This window comes from Vigna umbellata, chromosome 1 (genome assembly GCF_029865625.1).
Source record: "Vigna umbellata cultivar VRB3 chromosome 1, Vumbellata_1.0, whole genome shotgun sequence".
NCBI classification, from domain to species: domain Eukaryota; kingdom Viridiplantae; phylum Streptophyta; class Magnoliopsida; order Fabales; family Fabaceae; genus Vigna; species Vigna umbellata.
The window spans coordinates 42,024,393-42,041,585 of record NC_142165.1 but is presented as its reverse complement, the minus strand read 5'-3'; the positions used below and the strand labels follow the sequence as shown (position 1 = coordinate 42,041,585).

The 17,193-nt window shown below is 30.4% G+C and overlaps 1 protein-coding gene across 1 annotated transcript; it reads right to left on the bottom strand.

The window, feature by feature from the left end:
* Positions 1-103: 103 nt before the first annotated feature.
* Positions 104-6,168, bottom strand: LOC124845218 (serine/threonine-protein kinase STY13-like). The gene is made up of 3 exons (XM_047322288.2): positions 5,980-6,168; positions 4,254-5,248; positions 104-749 (listed from the first exon to the last, which is right to left on the bottom strand). The coding sequence occupies exons 2-3, from the start codon at positions 5,162-5,164 to the stop codon at positions 410-412; spliced, it is 1,251 nt and encodes a 416-aa protein (XP_047178244.1). The 5' UTR covers positions 5,165-5,248; positions 5,980-6,168; the 3' UTR covers positions 104-409.
* Positions 6,169-17,193: the final 11,025 nt, after the last annotated feature.

Sequence of the window (17,193 nt, the reverse complement as noted above, 5' to 3'; positions counted from 1 at the left end):
AATCATGTTTAGAAAAAAATTTAGGGGTGTAAGAAGAAAAAGTTAACTAGTTGAATTTAAGCCCCGGTTCCAACGAAAGGCGGGTAGTATGGTGCAAGCGACATAAACAGCAAAAGTTTTCGCCATGATCTCATTGCCTTCTGAACTCAAGCTATACATAACTGTAAAACATGCATGTATTACATACACCATCTCCTCTTTACTAATTCAGAACAGACATTCAGTAATAAGAAACCGAATAAGCAAAAGGTCTCCAGATAAGATTTTCATTTTTTTTCTTCAGAAGAAATAAATAAAACACACAAATACACAAAGCTATTATATAGTCACCCTTCACTACCAGAGTTTCATCTTGCTCCCAAATTTTCCAGTCTATGTTTATATGACTTTTGCATATGCAGTCGCAGGATCAGTCAGCAGTCATTGGTTGAGTGATGCAACACCTGAACCGGGCCTTCCGAACTGTTGTCAAGATCTCAGTCTCTGCATTCTCGAGCATTCCAACAACTTCAGCAAATGGTGGCCTCACATCAGGGTTGGGATCCCAGCATCTTGTCATGATGTCACGGAGAACAGGTAGGCAATCATTGGGTATGATCGGACGAACATTTTTGTTGACAACTGCAAATGCTGCCTGCACTGCTGTCATGTTCTGAAATGGAAGCATACCGGTGATGAGTTCCCATAGAACAATTCCGAAGCTATATACATCCACCTTTTGTGTGTATGGCCTGTGCTGGATCATCTCCCTGCAGTTCATCAGCGAACAACATATCTAAATACTACACCAAATTAACTTTTAAACAAGCAAATAACACTTGAAACTAATTATGAATTTATACATTTCAAACATGTTAGATAACTGGATTTTGGTCATAGCAGAAATATAAAAACGCAGAATCTGAATCCGACTTGAACAGTAATATTATGTGTTGTCATGAATGGAGCTGTCCATATACATATACATTATAATTGCTGGTACAAAATAGCATAAATAAATCTCCCAGATGGTATTATTATTGATTATCACCTAGTTCTAGAAATTAACAACATACCTCACTCGGCAGAGAATAGTCTTAAAAGAAATAAGAAAGACAGAAAGAAAATGGTAAATATATCATTAATCATCATAAGAAAGTCACTAAAAAAACAGCTAAATGGCATTCTAGTTATCTCAATATCTAACAACTAATGCTCAATTTACGAACGATACACATCTGAATTCCTCCTTTCCCCTTAAAGGCACCCCAAACTAACTAATCAATGTCCTGCCTTAAATACTCTCCCTTACCCATAGTCACCAAATTAGTACACCTCAAAGATTTAGTCCATCACTAAATAATACCTCAGTGGTCTAAAATGGACTGAAGAAATAACAAAAAGAATATCTGGGAAACTAATATGGTAACAAATTAAATTTTTCATAGATTAATTTGCTGACAAAATCTTTGGAGGGCTTAAATGATCACAAGAAATTTTGAAGGATCAAATTAAAAGCCTATGCTGTTAATAAAATGATTCTAATTTTGAAGCACTTGTAAAACTGTCAACAAATTAAACCCTACAGGACTTTTAAAGTGGCTATTACAAAAATCAACTATTATTGTAAATATTATTACAATACCAATGTAATTCAACTAAGTTCACAAAGTATTTCTTTATTTAGATAAATAAAACTTAAAACAATCATCATAATAAAGTAAGCTTATTCAAGCAAATTTAACAGTTTTAATAATATCTCTTATGCAACACCAAAATAATGTTAGAAATGCATAACAAAATATTTGTAATGTATTTGAAAAGAAAAACTAAAACATTGACATTTACAAGGGTCAGCATGACCCCTTAGTTTGACTTTTCATAGAAGAGATGCCCTTCAGGACACCTAGAGAATTACAACAATAAACACGTCTTTTATCCTGGTTGAGTCAGACACAAGAAACAATCATCTTATCTATTTATACTCCTCCATATAGATTCCATGTTAACATTTCTATAAGAAGACTAAATCACACCGCTCAATACAGTTAAATTAACTAATCAAACAGTGTAACAGTTCAAATAAAGATATGGGAGACATGTCATTAAATATTACCAAAAAAATAATTAATAGGTTCTATTTCGGGGCAGAGAGCATGAAAGAGTTTAAAATAGAAACATAACTCACTCATCATGCAATGACTGTGACCCATCAAGGCATGACCACCTGCGTCATGATATGCATGAGATAATGCAGGAATGTAATAGGATAGCCCATAATCAAACAGTTTCACACTTCATAACAATACCACAACATTGTTAAACTGCTAAGCTTCAACCCAGGGCTACGCAGGCAACAATATAGCAAGACAAGAAACCAACACATGAAGCATGAAGCTTATAATGCAGTCTAGGAGGGTCAAATGTAAACCTATATGGGAAAATATAGGTCAGACCAGCTGGGTCACCCAGAGCTGGATTAGTTAAAGGAGAGCACCATAGCATATTTCTTGAACCAAAATCTATGCTTCACTTGAACCAAACATAACAGAATATGAAAGTTATCTAAAGATTACACCATCCTGTCTACCTTATTGCATTCCAGCCAGGCAACTAGATGCATGTGCCACAACCCTATCAGGTAAGTATACGCGTCAGTATTTATAGGGAATATATATGAATGCATACCCAACACTCACCTGTAGACCAAGTGTATTGGTTTCATGCAAAATGAAACGCAAACTGCAACTTCACTTCTTCCCAACTTCCCCCTTCTATAAATACTTCTGCCCAATTAATAAGAACTTATGGACATTTTAGTTTTTCTTGTTTGATAGCATCATCCACATAGTCTCCAAATCACGCCATTATATTAAAATAATAAACACATAAAAGACCACAACACACTACTACTTTCACTTCCCCAATTCAAATACAAGAAACAAAATTCACCCTGTGAAAAATTCCCTACAAAATACCTGAAAGTGGCAAAAAACAACTTAGCCTCACTCTGGCATAGCAGTTTACCCTAAACCACAACAAGATCACTAACTGAAAACCAAGCCGTGGCCACTTTGATTCATTTAACTTCTTGTTGACAGGGGGGTAGTAACTGGAAAGACTTTACTAATAGGACAAGCACATGAATATTGGATTTGTCTGAAGAATGAGCAATAGGTTTTAAGCATTGTTCTAGGGTATCAAAAACAAGGTCAATGATCCCCTAAGCAGGATTGCCAACTCTGCCACCAAAATATTTGTACCATGGTTAGTAGCTTCTAGCAAGCAGAGTGTATGCATCAACACAAATAAATCAAGCCACAAAGATATGAACACTAAACAAAAGAAAAAAGTATCCTGAGATTCACAAATTCATCCAGCCAAAATTTTCTGATGTCAGATTAAAAGATTGATTGTTTATTCAGTACAGATGCAAAATACATCTATCATATTCCAAGGAAGGATTTGGGCAGGCTGGGGTACACAAATAAAACAGACAACGGATGAGAGAAAAATTGACAGCACCATTGTTAAAAATAACTTATAAGCCCATAATTGCGTACAAGTCACAAGAAAAAAGGAAAAAACTTAAGAAGAATATAAACAAGTAGGATCCAAAACCAAGACTAATTTTTAAAACTTCCAATAATGGCAACTTTCAAAAAATAGCATTATCATTAAAGTTTGCTTCTAAAACAAATGACGACTACACTCAAGCTTCACTTCCATAACCTGATTGCAATTATCTTTCTGTAGGGTTAGTCTGATATAATGGTAGAGATGCCCTTACCATTTGGGTCAAAACAAAAATGACAGAAGAAGATTTCCTTCCATTTCTTGATGCATGAAAGTGTATAATAAGAAGACAATGTGAGAAAAAATGCATATCATAATTAAATTATAGTGAAAAATATTTAGCTAAAATTAAAATAGCATGGTTAACCAGAGCCAGGCAATATTAAAGCCAGAAGCAAGCAAAAAAAGCTGTACACTGAAAGCATATGTCTCATAAGGAAATTGCATAATTACTATTTCAGCTGTATATGCCATTTCTGTCCAGGATCACAATTCACAAACAACAGATTAGGAACAAAGAAAACAAGCTATAAGAAATGAGCAACAGTTTGTTAGCAGCATTTGAAATATAAGCAATATTCCATTAAATATCTTTAAAAAGTTAACTATAATAGGGAAGATGTCCACAAAAATCCAGAAACAAAGATGCAAGAAGCATATTAATATTAAAAAAAAAAGAGAGCAGTAAATGATCTTACGGAGCCATCCAACGGTATGTTCCAGTCTCAGGTGTCATTCCTTCAGTTTGAACCTCAATTCTGGCAACTCCAAAGTCAGCAATTTTAATTGACTTGTCACCAAAAATCAAAAGATTATCAGATTTCAAGTCCCTGTGGATCAACCCAAGGCCATGAACATAAGCCATCCCCTTTGCAACATCCAAAGCTTGCTTGACAGCCAATTTGAGGGGAACTGATCGCTTTTGCCGCTTCATTAAAAATTGTCGAACTGAACCACCCTTAGCATACTCGGTCACAATGCACCACACCATTGGCTTACGGCATGCGCCAATGAATCGAACTATGTTAGGATGCTTTAGAGTAGCCAACATCATGACCTCCTGCTGGAATTGCTGTTCCATCAATTGAGCCTTTGCTGGATCATTTTCCGGCCTCTCCAATATTTTAATAGCAACATCTTCACCATTGTAAGTACCTCTGTAGAGTTTCCCAAAGGCTCCTTGTGCAAAAGGCTCACCCATATTGAGTTTCCTCAAATCAATTGTCCACTCATCAAAATTATCAAGCCCTTCAGTAGGAGAGCTGTTGTCCATTAGAGCTTGAGCTAAAGCATCATCGCTCAAAGCATGGGTAACTCTTCCACGACGATTGGCACTATGTGCAACAGAGTAGTTGTCATTGGCACGCCTCCGCAACCCTTGGTGGTCCAACATGCGAGTATGGGAATCATTGGACCCAACACTGCTATTATCAATTGACATCGCAACAGATCCGCCACCATTACTTGTCTGTAAGCTCCCAACACTGTCAATTGACATATTGGTACCCTCCCCAAGCTTATGGTAGAAGCCCTGAGAGAAATCATAGTAATTGTTATTATTTTTGTTGAGATCTATTATTCCCGGGAATTTCGCACCGCCTTCCAACATTTTTTCACACAGAAGAGCAAAGCCTTCAAGCACTATTATTCTTCAGCATCAGAGATTGTAAATCAAATCACACCTGGAGAAACCCTAAAACCAAAACAAACCCACATAAGAATTTAGCACCTCAATCAACATAAAAAGTTTAATAACAGCAACAATGACAACATTCATGAATGCATTTGCCTCATCATCAATTAAACATGCCAGTAAGGAGAAAAAAAAAACAGTGCTATTCCAATTGCAACCCAGATTTATGAAGAAAACAAATAAACATGCAAAAGCTGGTTTAGATATCATCACCAAATAAAAAACACCTCCACTATCCAATAACGTTCTATCAAAACAAATTTCAGAAGCAAACACGCAAAGACCAGATTTTCGAGCCTCTCCTTGTGCAAATCAAGGCATACCCAGACTTCTCCCGAACACAACCACTTTCCAAGACAACAATTAAGAAATTAACCACAATTAAATGAAATCCACCGATTAGAAGCAAGGAACTCCAGCAGCTACTCGTGTCTAACACATCAAACACAGAGCAAGCAAAATTCAAATAGAATTTCTCAAAACAACAAACAGGCAGAGAGACCAAAGTACCTACAAGACACAAACAAGTCAATAATTAAAAAAATCAAAAAAACTATATATAGAAAACACTAAAACCTCCCAAACCAGCTTTGCAGTCAAATCTCAAACAAATATTGACGAAGCCGTCACTGATCTTACAAAAAAGAAAGAAAAGAGTGAAAACATGAACAAACCCTAAAATCTGAAAAGGGTTTAGAAGCAAAAGGTTAAGAAGACGCGGAAACGCGTACCTCAAGGGAGAGGGCTCAGGTTAACTACACGAGCTGTGGTAAGAGAGTCGTCGAAAGGAAGGTGGAGAGATCGAAGAGAGAAAAAACAAACGGAAATGGACAAGATTGAGTTCTTCCCGTACAAAGGAAGCCAGAGACCAGAGAAGAAGGCAGAAGGAAATGAAATGGATGACTTTCTTTTGATTTTTCTATTTATTTATCAGGTTTTTATATGCCTAGTCTTTTTCCCCTCCTCTTCTAACATTCTAAGTCTTCATAGCTTCTTTTTCTTCACTCCTTTTATTCTTTTTATTTATTATTTACTTGTAACATTATTAAATAAACTCTCTTCTCTACACGTCACTCCTCTGAACACAGTTCATCTCAGGATTCTTACAATTACTTTCTTAATTTAATTTTTTGTAAAATATATGTACAATAGCGCTTTTTATTTAGTTATTAAAATAAATATATATTTTACGATCTTTAATCTTATTTTATAAGTCATGCAAGTAATTGAGTAAAGAAATATTTCTTATGATATATAAATATTTTAAAAATTATAAATAATATTTACATAAAAATAATAATCTTAAATGAATAATATGTAAAAATTAAAAAATGTTTACACATATTTCTTATGGAAATTATTTAAGTTATTTTCATTATTGTTCATACTCATTTTTAAAAAAATATATAATTCAAATCTTACAAATTTTTTCTCATTAAATTAAGTTAGCATAATATAAAACTTAATATAGTTTGTATTAAATAAGACCTTTTATTCTTAAAATATAAAAAATAAAATAAAACATAAAAATTGTAAAAAAATCTTACAATTGATATCACAAATTTAAATCTATAAAAATTAAATCAAAACTATATATAATAATTTTAGCAATACATATAAGTTACTTAAATTTAGGAAAAAAATTATTAGAATGTAATTTATTTCAAATATAAATATTTTAATACAAAATTTGTACTTATGAAATGCTAAAATTAAAGTAAATTGATTATAAACTAAAGAAAATTGCCAGTATAAATAATATATGTGTATGATATCAAATTAAAATAATATTTTTATTTATATACTATTAGTATTAGCAACAATAGCTAGATTAATGAATTTATATATATATATATATATATATATATATATATATATATTAGTATTCCTTTATTTTTTAAGCAAGTGAAACTTGCACTAAAATAATAATTTCATTTTTAATCATTCTCTTTAAAAATTATCTAATAAACTTTTGAGTAACTTGAAAATGAGTTTTTATTGAAATTTTCACTTTCATAATTTTTTTGTGATATCTTACTTTTCAAATTAACAATATATATTAATCTTGATTGTATAGTGTGTCATTAATATAATTATATGTTAATATAAAATTAATAAAATTATTATTATTATAACTAAATAATATATGCACTAAATACTAATATTAAAAATACAAAAATAACAAAAAATAATATAAATGAAGAATAATACACTCCTATAAATCATCAATAATTTCTTGAAATTAATTATTTATATATATAATTAAAATATTAATTTTGTTTTGTGAATATAAAGAAGTTAAAGTAAGTTAAGCATTCGTGAGACACAATGTGGGTTAGCAAGTACCCAAGGCGCACTCACATTTTTTGTGCATCCCGTTAAGTACGCTGTGCGTTTTTACGTTTCTTGACTTTTTGAACAAAAACCTACCTCCGTTATGTCATTGCTAACCCCACTATTTGTCTTTTTCTTCCACCGTCAAGACGGGAATAAATGCACATAACAACTATAAATATTAAATATATATAAAGATAAATGTGCATTTATTATCAGTTAATACATTATTTAAATTTTAAACAATAAAGTTGTGAAACTGCTACGTTTTCTTTCACGTTACTTAAATTTTTTTTTCTCACACAATTCAATACGTAATAAATTTTTATGTAAAAGTATAATAAATATGTGTGTGCATTGATTGATAATTAATCAGTTTATATTTATATATATTTATAAGCAAAGCAGAGAAACATTAATGTAACATTTAATACTTGTTATATATATACACTCTACAGATAATTAATTGATAATAGTTATTAATATATTTTGCTTCATTGTCTGTGTGATTTTAATGTATAACATGTGCATTCTTGTACAAGTTTTTATTTTAGCCATTTGGTTGTAGATTCTTAGTTGTTAACATGATCATTCTTGATAAACTTTTAACAAATATAATTTCTATGAAATTTTATTTATATTATTAATTTTTTTAAGAATTTGGATTTAGGCTTTCATGTTATTCTACTAATTCATTACTTTAATTTTATATAAGTTTTTAATTTAAAAAATAAATTGAAATTTTAACACTTAATAAATTAAAGATGAAACAAAAAATCATCAATTTTTTTTGTTGATAATAAAGAAAATGGATGACAATTGATATTTAAAAAATACAAAATAGTTTAAATCAATTTTAATTAAACATTTTTGTTTGAAAATAATTTATCTTTTGTTGCATATTTCTTCTTATAAGATATCTTTCAAAATCATAATATTAACATAAATTATAGAATAACTTTTATTTATATATATATATATATATATATATATATATATATATATATATGATTATTTAATGTGTGTCGTTTTATAAATAATGTAAAAACTTGTGATATTTTTAATTTAAAAACAGTGAGATAAGATTATGTTAATATTAAATAGTTATAAATTAGTTTCATTATTTTAAAACGCGTAATCTTTCTGGAAATCACCTTTTTAAAGTTCTATGATTTATCTATAAGGGTTCTTCCTCTTGCTCGTTTGATTAAATAACCGAGACTGTAAGATTGATATCTGTGACTAGCTTTTCAATATAGAATGATTAGTTTTTTCGTTTTAGTAAGTTGAGTTTTCAACATTTTTCCTTAGTGTTTTCTTGAACCTGTTGCATGTAGGTCCCACTTAGTTTGTATGCATCCTTTGAGTTTTCAGTTTGAGTCTTTGTCGATTAATGGTTCTAGGTGCACCCTAATCATGTTGTTGTTATTCATAGGAGCAGATAGAGCTTCTTTGGCTTTTGGAGCTGTTTTAGGACCCTATAATTATTTGGTCATCTGTCAGGTAAGGGGGCTAGTTACTTTGATTTTAACTAATATTATGTTTTAAATGATGTTTGTATGATAGTTGAATTGAGTAATCTAGTTGCCTTGTGAAATTTGATTTGTTAAGTTACTTGAAGAAATTGGGTATGTTTAGTGGAATTTAATGAATTATTGTGTGTAGTTTATTTGTTGATATTGTACTTGATTTTTGATGAGTCGGAATGTTAATTTGGCTATTTTGATTTCGTTAATTATTATTGAACTTTGGTTGGATAATAGGTTTGAAGTATGATGAGTTTTTGGTTCAGAATAAAAGTTTTAACAGATAAAATTATAGATCAATGATATTTTAGGTAAGTTTGAAGTTTGGGGACTGTGTTTAGGTCATTTAGGACTTGGTTGGTTTCTAAGTTTGCATAAAATTTGGTTTGCATATAGAGTGAAAGTTTTTATGAGTTTCTGAGTATTTGGTTTGGTGTAATGAACTCAATTCATGTTTAAATGAGCAAATTTGTATTCAATATGAGTTATTGTAAAAATTACAGTGCTAAGAATACCAAATTGGCCATTTGAATATGTCTTTAGTCCATTTAGATCAAATTTAAGTTTGTTGTAAAACAACTGACTGAAATAATGAATTATCAAGCTGGATAATCGATTATTTCAGTAAGCCAATTTTTTTCTCTCTTTAAGACTCTATGAAATAATCGATTATCATATTTGATAATCGATTATCTCAATTAGAGTTCTTTCTTGGCTTGAAATCTCTTTGGAATAATCGATTATCCTATCTAACAATTGATAATTTCAGTTAGGGTTCATTATTTACTTGATAGTTCTCTGAAACAGTCGATTATCAAGTAAGATATTCGATTATCTCAAAAGAAACAGAGATTTTGACTATGTATCACTTATTTCTCTTATTTTCTTAAATGCTTTATGAATTATGCTTTGCTAAAATGGTTTTCAAGTATACTTATGTTAGTTTTTATCAATATTTATTGGATGATATATATGTGTGGGGAGAGGGGGAATGAAAAATATGTGTTAGGAGAAGAATCTCAAGGAGAGATTCTATATTAAAGTAAGTTATAGTAGATGCTTGATAATGAGATTCAGTAAACATGTATCTTGATATTTTACCAACCATTCAACTCATGTAGAGATGAATCGGGTGGCAGAGAGAATGACAGAACCCTTTTGGGTCTTGGGAGTGGAAAATTAACCTAATGGATAAAATATGCTAATTTCTTTAAACTAGCTCATTGTGTTTTTTTTTAATTCGATTTAATGATTCGGCAAGTCCTTTTTTGGGTAAGAATCTCAAATAGGACCCCTGTTTGTTTTTTTGTTTTTTCAATTGGGTCCTTAATTTTGAAAAATTAAACAAAATAAAGCTCTGTCGTTAAATTGGACAAACGCTGTTAGACTTGTGTGTACGTGACACGCTGATTGTGTTTTTTTTAATGATATGGCATAATGTGACGTGTAATTTGTAATTTTTAAATTAAAAAATTGGGAAATTTTAATTCAACATAGCCCTTTCTTCCTTCAAATTCACATTTACCAAAACTAATTGGGGAAAACTGTGAGAGTGCTTCGAATTAGGGTTCGTTTGCGAAAAGAAAGTGAGTGTTTGTTTTTTTGAATTAGGAATCAGTGACGAAAATGGATAATCAAAGAAAATGTTGAAAAAGTTAATTAAACTCATAACTTTATTCGAATTAGGGATTGCGAAAAGAAAGTCAGAGTTCTTTCTTCGAATTAGGGTTCATTGACAAAAAATTGGGAATCAATAAGTATAAGTGGGGATTCATTTTGGGAAATTAGGGTTGATACGAATTTCAAATTGAGCGATTTTAGGACTTTGGTAATTTTCGTGATTTGTGGTTCGACTTCATGAAGAAAGTCGACAGAGGCGACGAGTAAGAGGTAGAAAACCTTTTACTAATAACCGTCACCAATAAGGCGTGCTTGTTTTTGAGGAAGGGCCACGATGGTGATGATCAAACAGTGATTTTACTCATTCCCACGCTTGATAAGTTACCATGAACAGAAGTAGAACACTCCCTAACACAATCAAGGTTTCCTTTTAAAATAGGACTTTCTTGATGCTACCTTGGGTCAAAGAACTTTCTACCAATTGTTTCACTTATTTTTTCTTCAATATCCAATGAGGCAACCGTCCCTTTGTGTTGAAGTTCCTCACAAATTGCAGTCCTATCAAATCCACCATCTGCAAGAAAAATCATTTCATTAATTGACAAGTTAGCTTCCTCCAATTCCTTGTCACTTATAACCTGCAAGTTGCGACAAAGCCTTTGTATAATGATGGACAATGATGTGAGCATCTTTCTATGCTCTTCACTGTCATTGCAATCTACATGCAAGAAGAACTCTAAAAAACACCATTTGTGTCATTAAGATGCTTCAAAGGCGCATGGCAACAACAACGTGCAATCCAAGCAACCTCGTGTAGTATCGCCTCTCCCAAATCATGGTCGAAATCTTCAAAACCTTCTACTTCTCTCTCGTCTTCTCCCTCTGTGTCATCTTGTTTGGGGTGTAGCGAAGTCGCATGCGCCAATGAACAGGTTGCAAGAATGAGGTTCTACTATAAACCTTAATTTCCCAAAATTACTCTCCACTTTCTCTGATTCATTCCAAATTCGAACAAATACTCGCTTTCTTTTCGCCAAGGAACCCTAATTCAAAGGACCACTCACAGTTTTCCCATTTTCTTTTTGCAATTCTTAACTTCAAGAAAGGGGTTAAGTTTAGTTCAATTTCCCCTAATTTCTTTCTTTAATTAAAAATTATGATTTTACACGTCACAATCACTTAGTAACCATATAACCTATGCTATGTCATTTCAAAAAAACACCATTAGCATGTCACGTACACGTCAGTCTAACGATGCTGGTCCAATTTAACGACATGACTCTATTTATTTCAAATTCCCAAAAAAAAGGACCTGTCAAATCATTAAACCCTGTTGTTCTTAGTGTGTTGTTTGTTTTTTCTGCGATGCCACCTTATGGGTAGGAACATATGAGGATTAAGTGTTGAAGTATAATTGTTGGAGGACAATGATTTTGCATAACATCTTCTTGTTTGTCTAATGATTAAGTTTATTTCTTATTGATATAATTATTACAATATCATTTTATTTTAGATAACTGCAATAATAATATATTTGTAAGCGGTGATAAATCTGTTCTGTTTTATCAATTTTATAACATCTTATTTGATCAGTGGTAGCTGCTTAAATTGGAATATCACAAATAACAAGTTATCTAATATTATAATATGAGAATAATAATTATGAATATAATGTAAATATTATATTTATAAAAATTCACTAATAATATATTACTATTTATTTTCTCAATCTATGTTAATTTTTTTTTATTACATGTTTTGATGATTAAAAGAACACAAAAACATACTTATATATTAAAACGTATACATATATTTTCATAATTTATAAAATCTATTTATATATTTTTACAATTTTAATTTATTGATGAATTTTATCAATAAATTTATTTGTCAATAATAAAAATTATAATTTATTATAAATGAATTTTTTTATTAATAATTAAAATTCAAAAAAAAATATGGATAAAATTCGTTATCAGTGAATTTGTTTTTGATAATTAAGAAAATTATTACAATAATTTTATATTTTTAATTACTAAACAAACAATGTATATTATCTGCTTAGAATTTCTCGAGACAAACTAACCGTTATCTTAGCATTAACAAATTCAACACGTTATTAATAGATTGTTAAATATGTATTATATTTATTTTAAACTTTGATACATTTTAATTTTTAAATTTAAATATAAATAAATATAGATATATTTGTTTAAATGACTTTTCAAATTGATATTTAAACTAAAATATATCTAAATAATTCAAATTGAATATAGTCTTCTCACTGTGTTCCTATTAAACACTATTAGGTTCATTTCATGTTATAAATCATGTTTGAGACTAATCCCAAGTGCTATCATGTGAGTTATTGTTATATTCTAACCTTTTGTTCACTTGAATAGATTTGGGAGAAAATGATTGAATGAATTTGAGAAGATTTGAAGATAATTTTTTTTTTGTTTATTTGAGTAGATTTGGAGGTAAGTAAGAGTAAATTTGGAAATAATTTTTTTTAATCTCTCACATCAATCAAATCCTACACTAATTTTTATAAATTTTACTTTCAAATTCATTTTCACTTACCTTCAAATCTACTAATTTTTAAATCTTTTAGAGTGGAGGCAAGTAAAGATTAGGAAAAAATGTTTGATAGTAAAATTTTATTAAATGAACTCAATAATAGAAAATCTATATATAATTTAACTTTTTTACAAATCATTATTTAACTTTTTCACTTAATGTGAGAATTAGAGTAATCTCAGTCAGTTGAGATAAACATTCAACTATAATATCACTTATAGGTTTTTCGAAAAATAATTCATTAGGAAAACACTACACTAATAAAATGATATAAATAAATTAATCGCTCGTAACAAACAATATATATTTTTAAAATAGTTAGATTATATATATATATATATATATATATATATATATATATATATATATATATGTGTGTGTGTGTGGTTTGTTTTTGTAAATAATTTATGTGTAATCATACATTGAAACATTCCCACCTCAATTCTATTAGTACCTATCATAGGAACTTTTTTGTATTTTCATGTGAACGAACACTTACATTCTTCCTCTTCTCTCCTCTTAACGTTCCTTCCATCTTCTCCTTATATTTTTTACATAAGATTTAAGTCTAAATAAATACAATACAATTTCTTAAAATTCATTTTATTAAAGCAAAATCAAATGAGTTGCATGAAAATGATATAACACACTGCAATCACCTTTCACAATTTTTAATGTAAAAAACAACCCAGAAACACCACCTATTCAATTAAAATACTATTCAAAATTTGAATAAATTGAGATAGTAATTTATAGATATAAAACCTTACACTATTCCCAAGAACAAACAAAATGAACAACAAAGACAAACTCAGAGAACATAACATTTTACTTTAAAATCCTTTGACTAATTAAAAATAATTATGATCAATCACTATTTCAATCACATATAAAATATAATTACAGAAAAGTTAAGAAAATATGATTTGAAGGATTTATAAAATGATTTAAGGATAAAGCTGGAAAGAAAGATAGAAAAAGTTATAAGTTTAATTTCTTCTACTAATATTTAAAATTTATAAGATTAATTTGAAAAGTTTTGAAAAAAAAAATGTAAGAGACTTCAAATTCACTATAATAAAAACACTAACAATTATCAAACTAACGTTTTCCAAAGTTAACCAGGTCATTTAGTTGAACAGAAGTTACATGTATAGTTACTTTTAGGGTGTTACTCCCTCCACCACCACATTTTCTCCCTCCACCTCCCCAATTCTATTACATATTTTTTGAATTACAAAACTAACCTTTTATAATTACAAAAATAACCTTTTTTCTTTTTAATCCTAATTATTTACTTTTATAATTAAACTAATAAATAACTTTTTATATAATTATAAAATTATTAAAGAATACAAAAAGTCATATAAAAATATATATTATACAAAAATCCTAACTATATATAACGTGCAAAATAAAAAAAAAAATCTAAATACATACTAATAAGAATAAAGATCCTCAAAAATACATTATTAAAATACATCAAAATATATTCAAAAATAATATATCAAAAAATATAAATTATATTATTTAAATATCTTCAAAATTAATATAAAAAAACTGTAAAATATAAACCGTAATCTTTAAACGGATGTGAGCATCCGTTTAAGGGAAAACGGATGTCTAACATCCGTTTAAGGAAAAACGGATGTCAACATCCGTTTAAGGGAAAACGGATGTCGACATTCGTTTCCCCTTAAACGGATGTTGACATCCGTTGACGAATGCTCACATTCGTTTAAAGATTATACGGTTTATATTTTAGGTTTTATTACGCACCTTCACGCCCTCTCACGCCTTTGAACCAGCACCTTGAAGCACCATCACAGTCACGGCTGAACATGAATTACTTTCCCCACTTTCAATCTTACTAAACACAAAGTCCACCACACTCTCACGTCACAATTCTATAAAAGAGAAGAAGAAGTGAAACATGAGAGACAACCCAAAGATAGTGGAACGTAAGAGACAACTTGGGAAAAATAATAAAGAGAAAGAGGGAAGAATGATAAAGAGAATGAATGTACGTGAGATTTTAAATAATATTAACCCTAAAATTTTAATAAGGGTAAAATAGGAATTAAAAAATAAAGAAAAGGGTAAAAGGGGAATGGGGTGGTGGAGGAAGCAAGTTGTGGTGGTGGAGGGAGTAACACCCTTACTTTTATTGTTTAATTTTTTATTGATTTATATACCTATTGGGATTATTCTCCAACTTAGAGTCTATGAATGGCATTGGCAACAGAGGGACGGACCACGGTTCGGACCACGGTGTACTTGATGCCTATTTCATATTGAGTCATTCTCCCTGCACCTCACCACCCTCGTCCTGCACCTCCAAAAAAAAATTTAATTCCAAGTGTGCCCTTGTGATAGTCAACGAGGAGAGAGAAAAATATTGTAGATATTTAAAAAGTTTTTTAACTCCTCTTCTTCCCTGCCGCATCTCACAGTGAAACCCTACACCTACACCCCCTCCTTCCTCCCTCTTTTTCTCTCCGTGTATCTTGTCTCTGCCATCCCACGCTGCTCGTGTTCCTCCTTTGATTTCCTCACAGATCTGAGCTGGCGTCCAGGTTAGTAGCTTGCATCTACTATATTTGTTTCCTGTAATATGTGCTTGGTTTGGTTCGTAGGTCGTGTTCAGAGCTCGCTGGAGGTGCACGTCCGCAGTTAGAAGTGCGGAAACGGATCAGAACCGCATTTCGATATGCGGCAAGGATAAACGCAGTTCGAACTGCGGTAAGCACAAACCGCAGTTCGATCTGCAGCACACATACACAGAACCGCATTTCGAGCGGCGGCAAGGAGAAACTGCGTTTTTTCAAATGCTTTTTGAAACTTAGTTTTTTTAATTAAATATCTCTTTATTAATAATATATGTGATCTCCAGTATAAAGAATAATAGGCTTTGACTAGTTTCTTCATTTGAATTCAATGTGTGGTTGAAATCTTTTGATCTGCGTTGGCATATATATATTGCTTATGATTTTTTTTTCAATTGTTTATCCAAGTGTTTTTTTATTCACACTATACCCAGCAGATACTAATGTAAAATGATTTATTGACAAAAAATTTAAAATAAATAATCATAACATAAAACAATAAATTTAAATAAAAAATAATAACATAATAAAAAAACATAAAAAAAAAGATAAAAAAACATGTAAAAAAAAGCATGACAGGAATTTAACTACAAAATCATTAAATAAAAAAACATGCATGAAATAAAATAAAGAAAAAAAAATTAAACACAAAAAAATCATTAAATAAAAAAAAATACATCAAATAAACAAAAAAAATCAAACAAAATAAGCTGCAAATAAAAAAAAAATAATACTAACCGCACTTCAAAGTGCGACCTCAAAATAAAAAACGCACTTCGAAGTGCGGCTGCGTCTTTCTGCACCTCGAAGTGCGGTTGCGTACCTGTCTTCTTCCTTCGCCGGACCTCACAGTGTATTCTTCCTCTTGCCGTTGCCGTCACACAGTATATCTCCAAATCTTCCAACAGCACTACCACCACCCCGAGAATTTTAACCACAACTCAATCCAATTCAATATACAGTAAACAAGTGAAGTGAAAAAAATAACTTGCTACAGTGCAAAACGAAGAACAGGGCACCTCAGGGTTTATAACCAACAAATATTTTTGTGGTTGGGAGTTAGGAAAATGGTTGGGGGTTAAAAAAATTAAATTCATTAATTAAGTTTTGACTTTTTATTAAATGAAGGGTAAAAAGGTAAATTTGAGGGTGCAGGATGAAGTAAGTGAGATGTAGGAAGAATCACTCTTCCATATTTAAAAGAATTTTGTTCCGTTGTTATTAATACGTTATCTAAAAAAACCTGCCAATTTTTGTTTATATGTAAAAACTGAAGATA

Coding starts and splice junctions, on each gene's coding strand:
- LOC124845218 (XM_047322288.2), bottom strand. CDS start 5,164: ATGTTGGAAGGCGGTGCGAAATTCCCGGGAATAATAGATCTCAACAAA. Junction 750..4,253: donor ACATACCGTTGGATGGCTCC/GTAAGATCATTT, acceptor GATGAACTGCAG/GGAGATGATCCAGCACAGGC.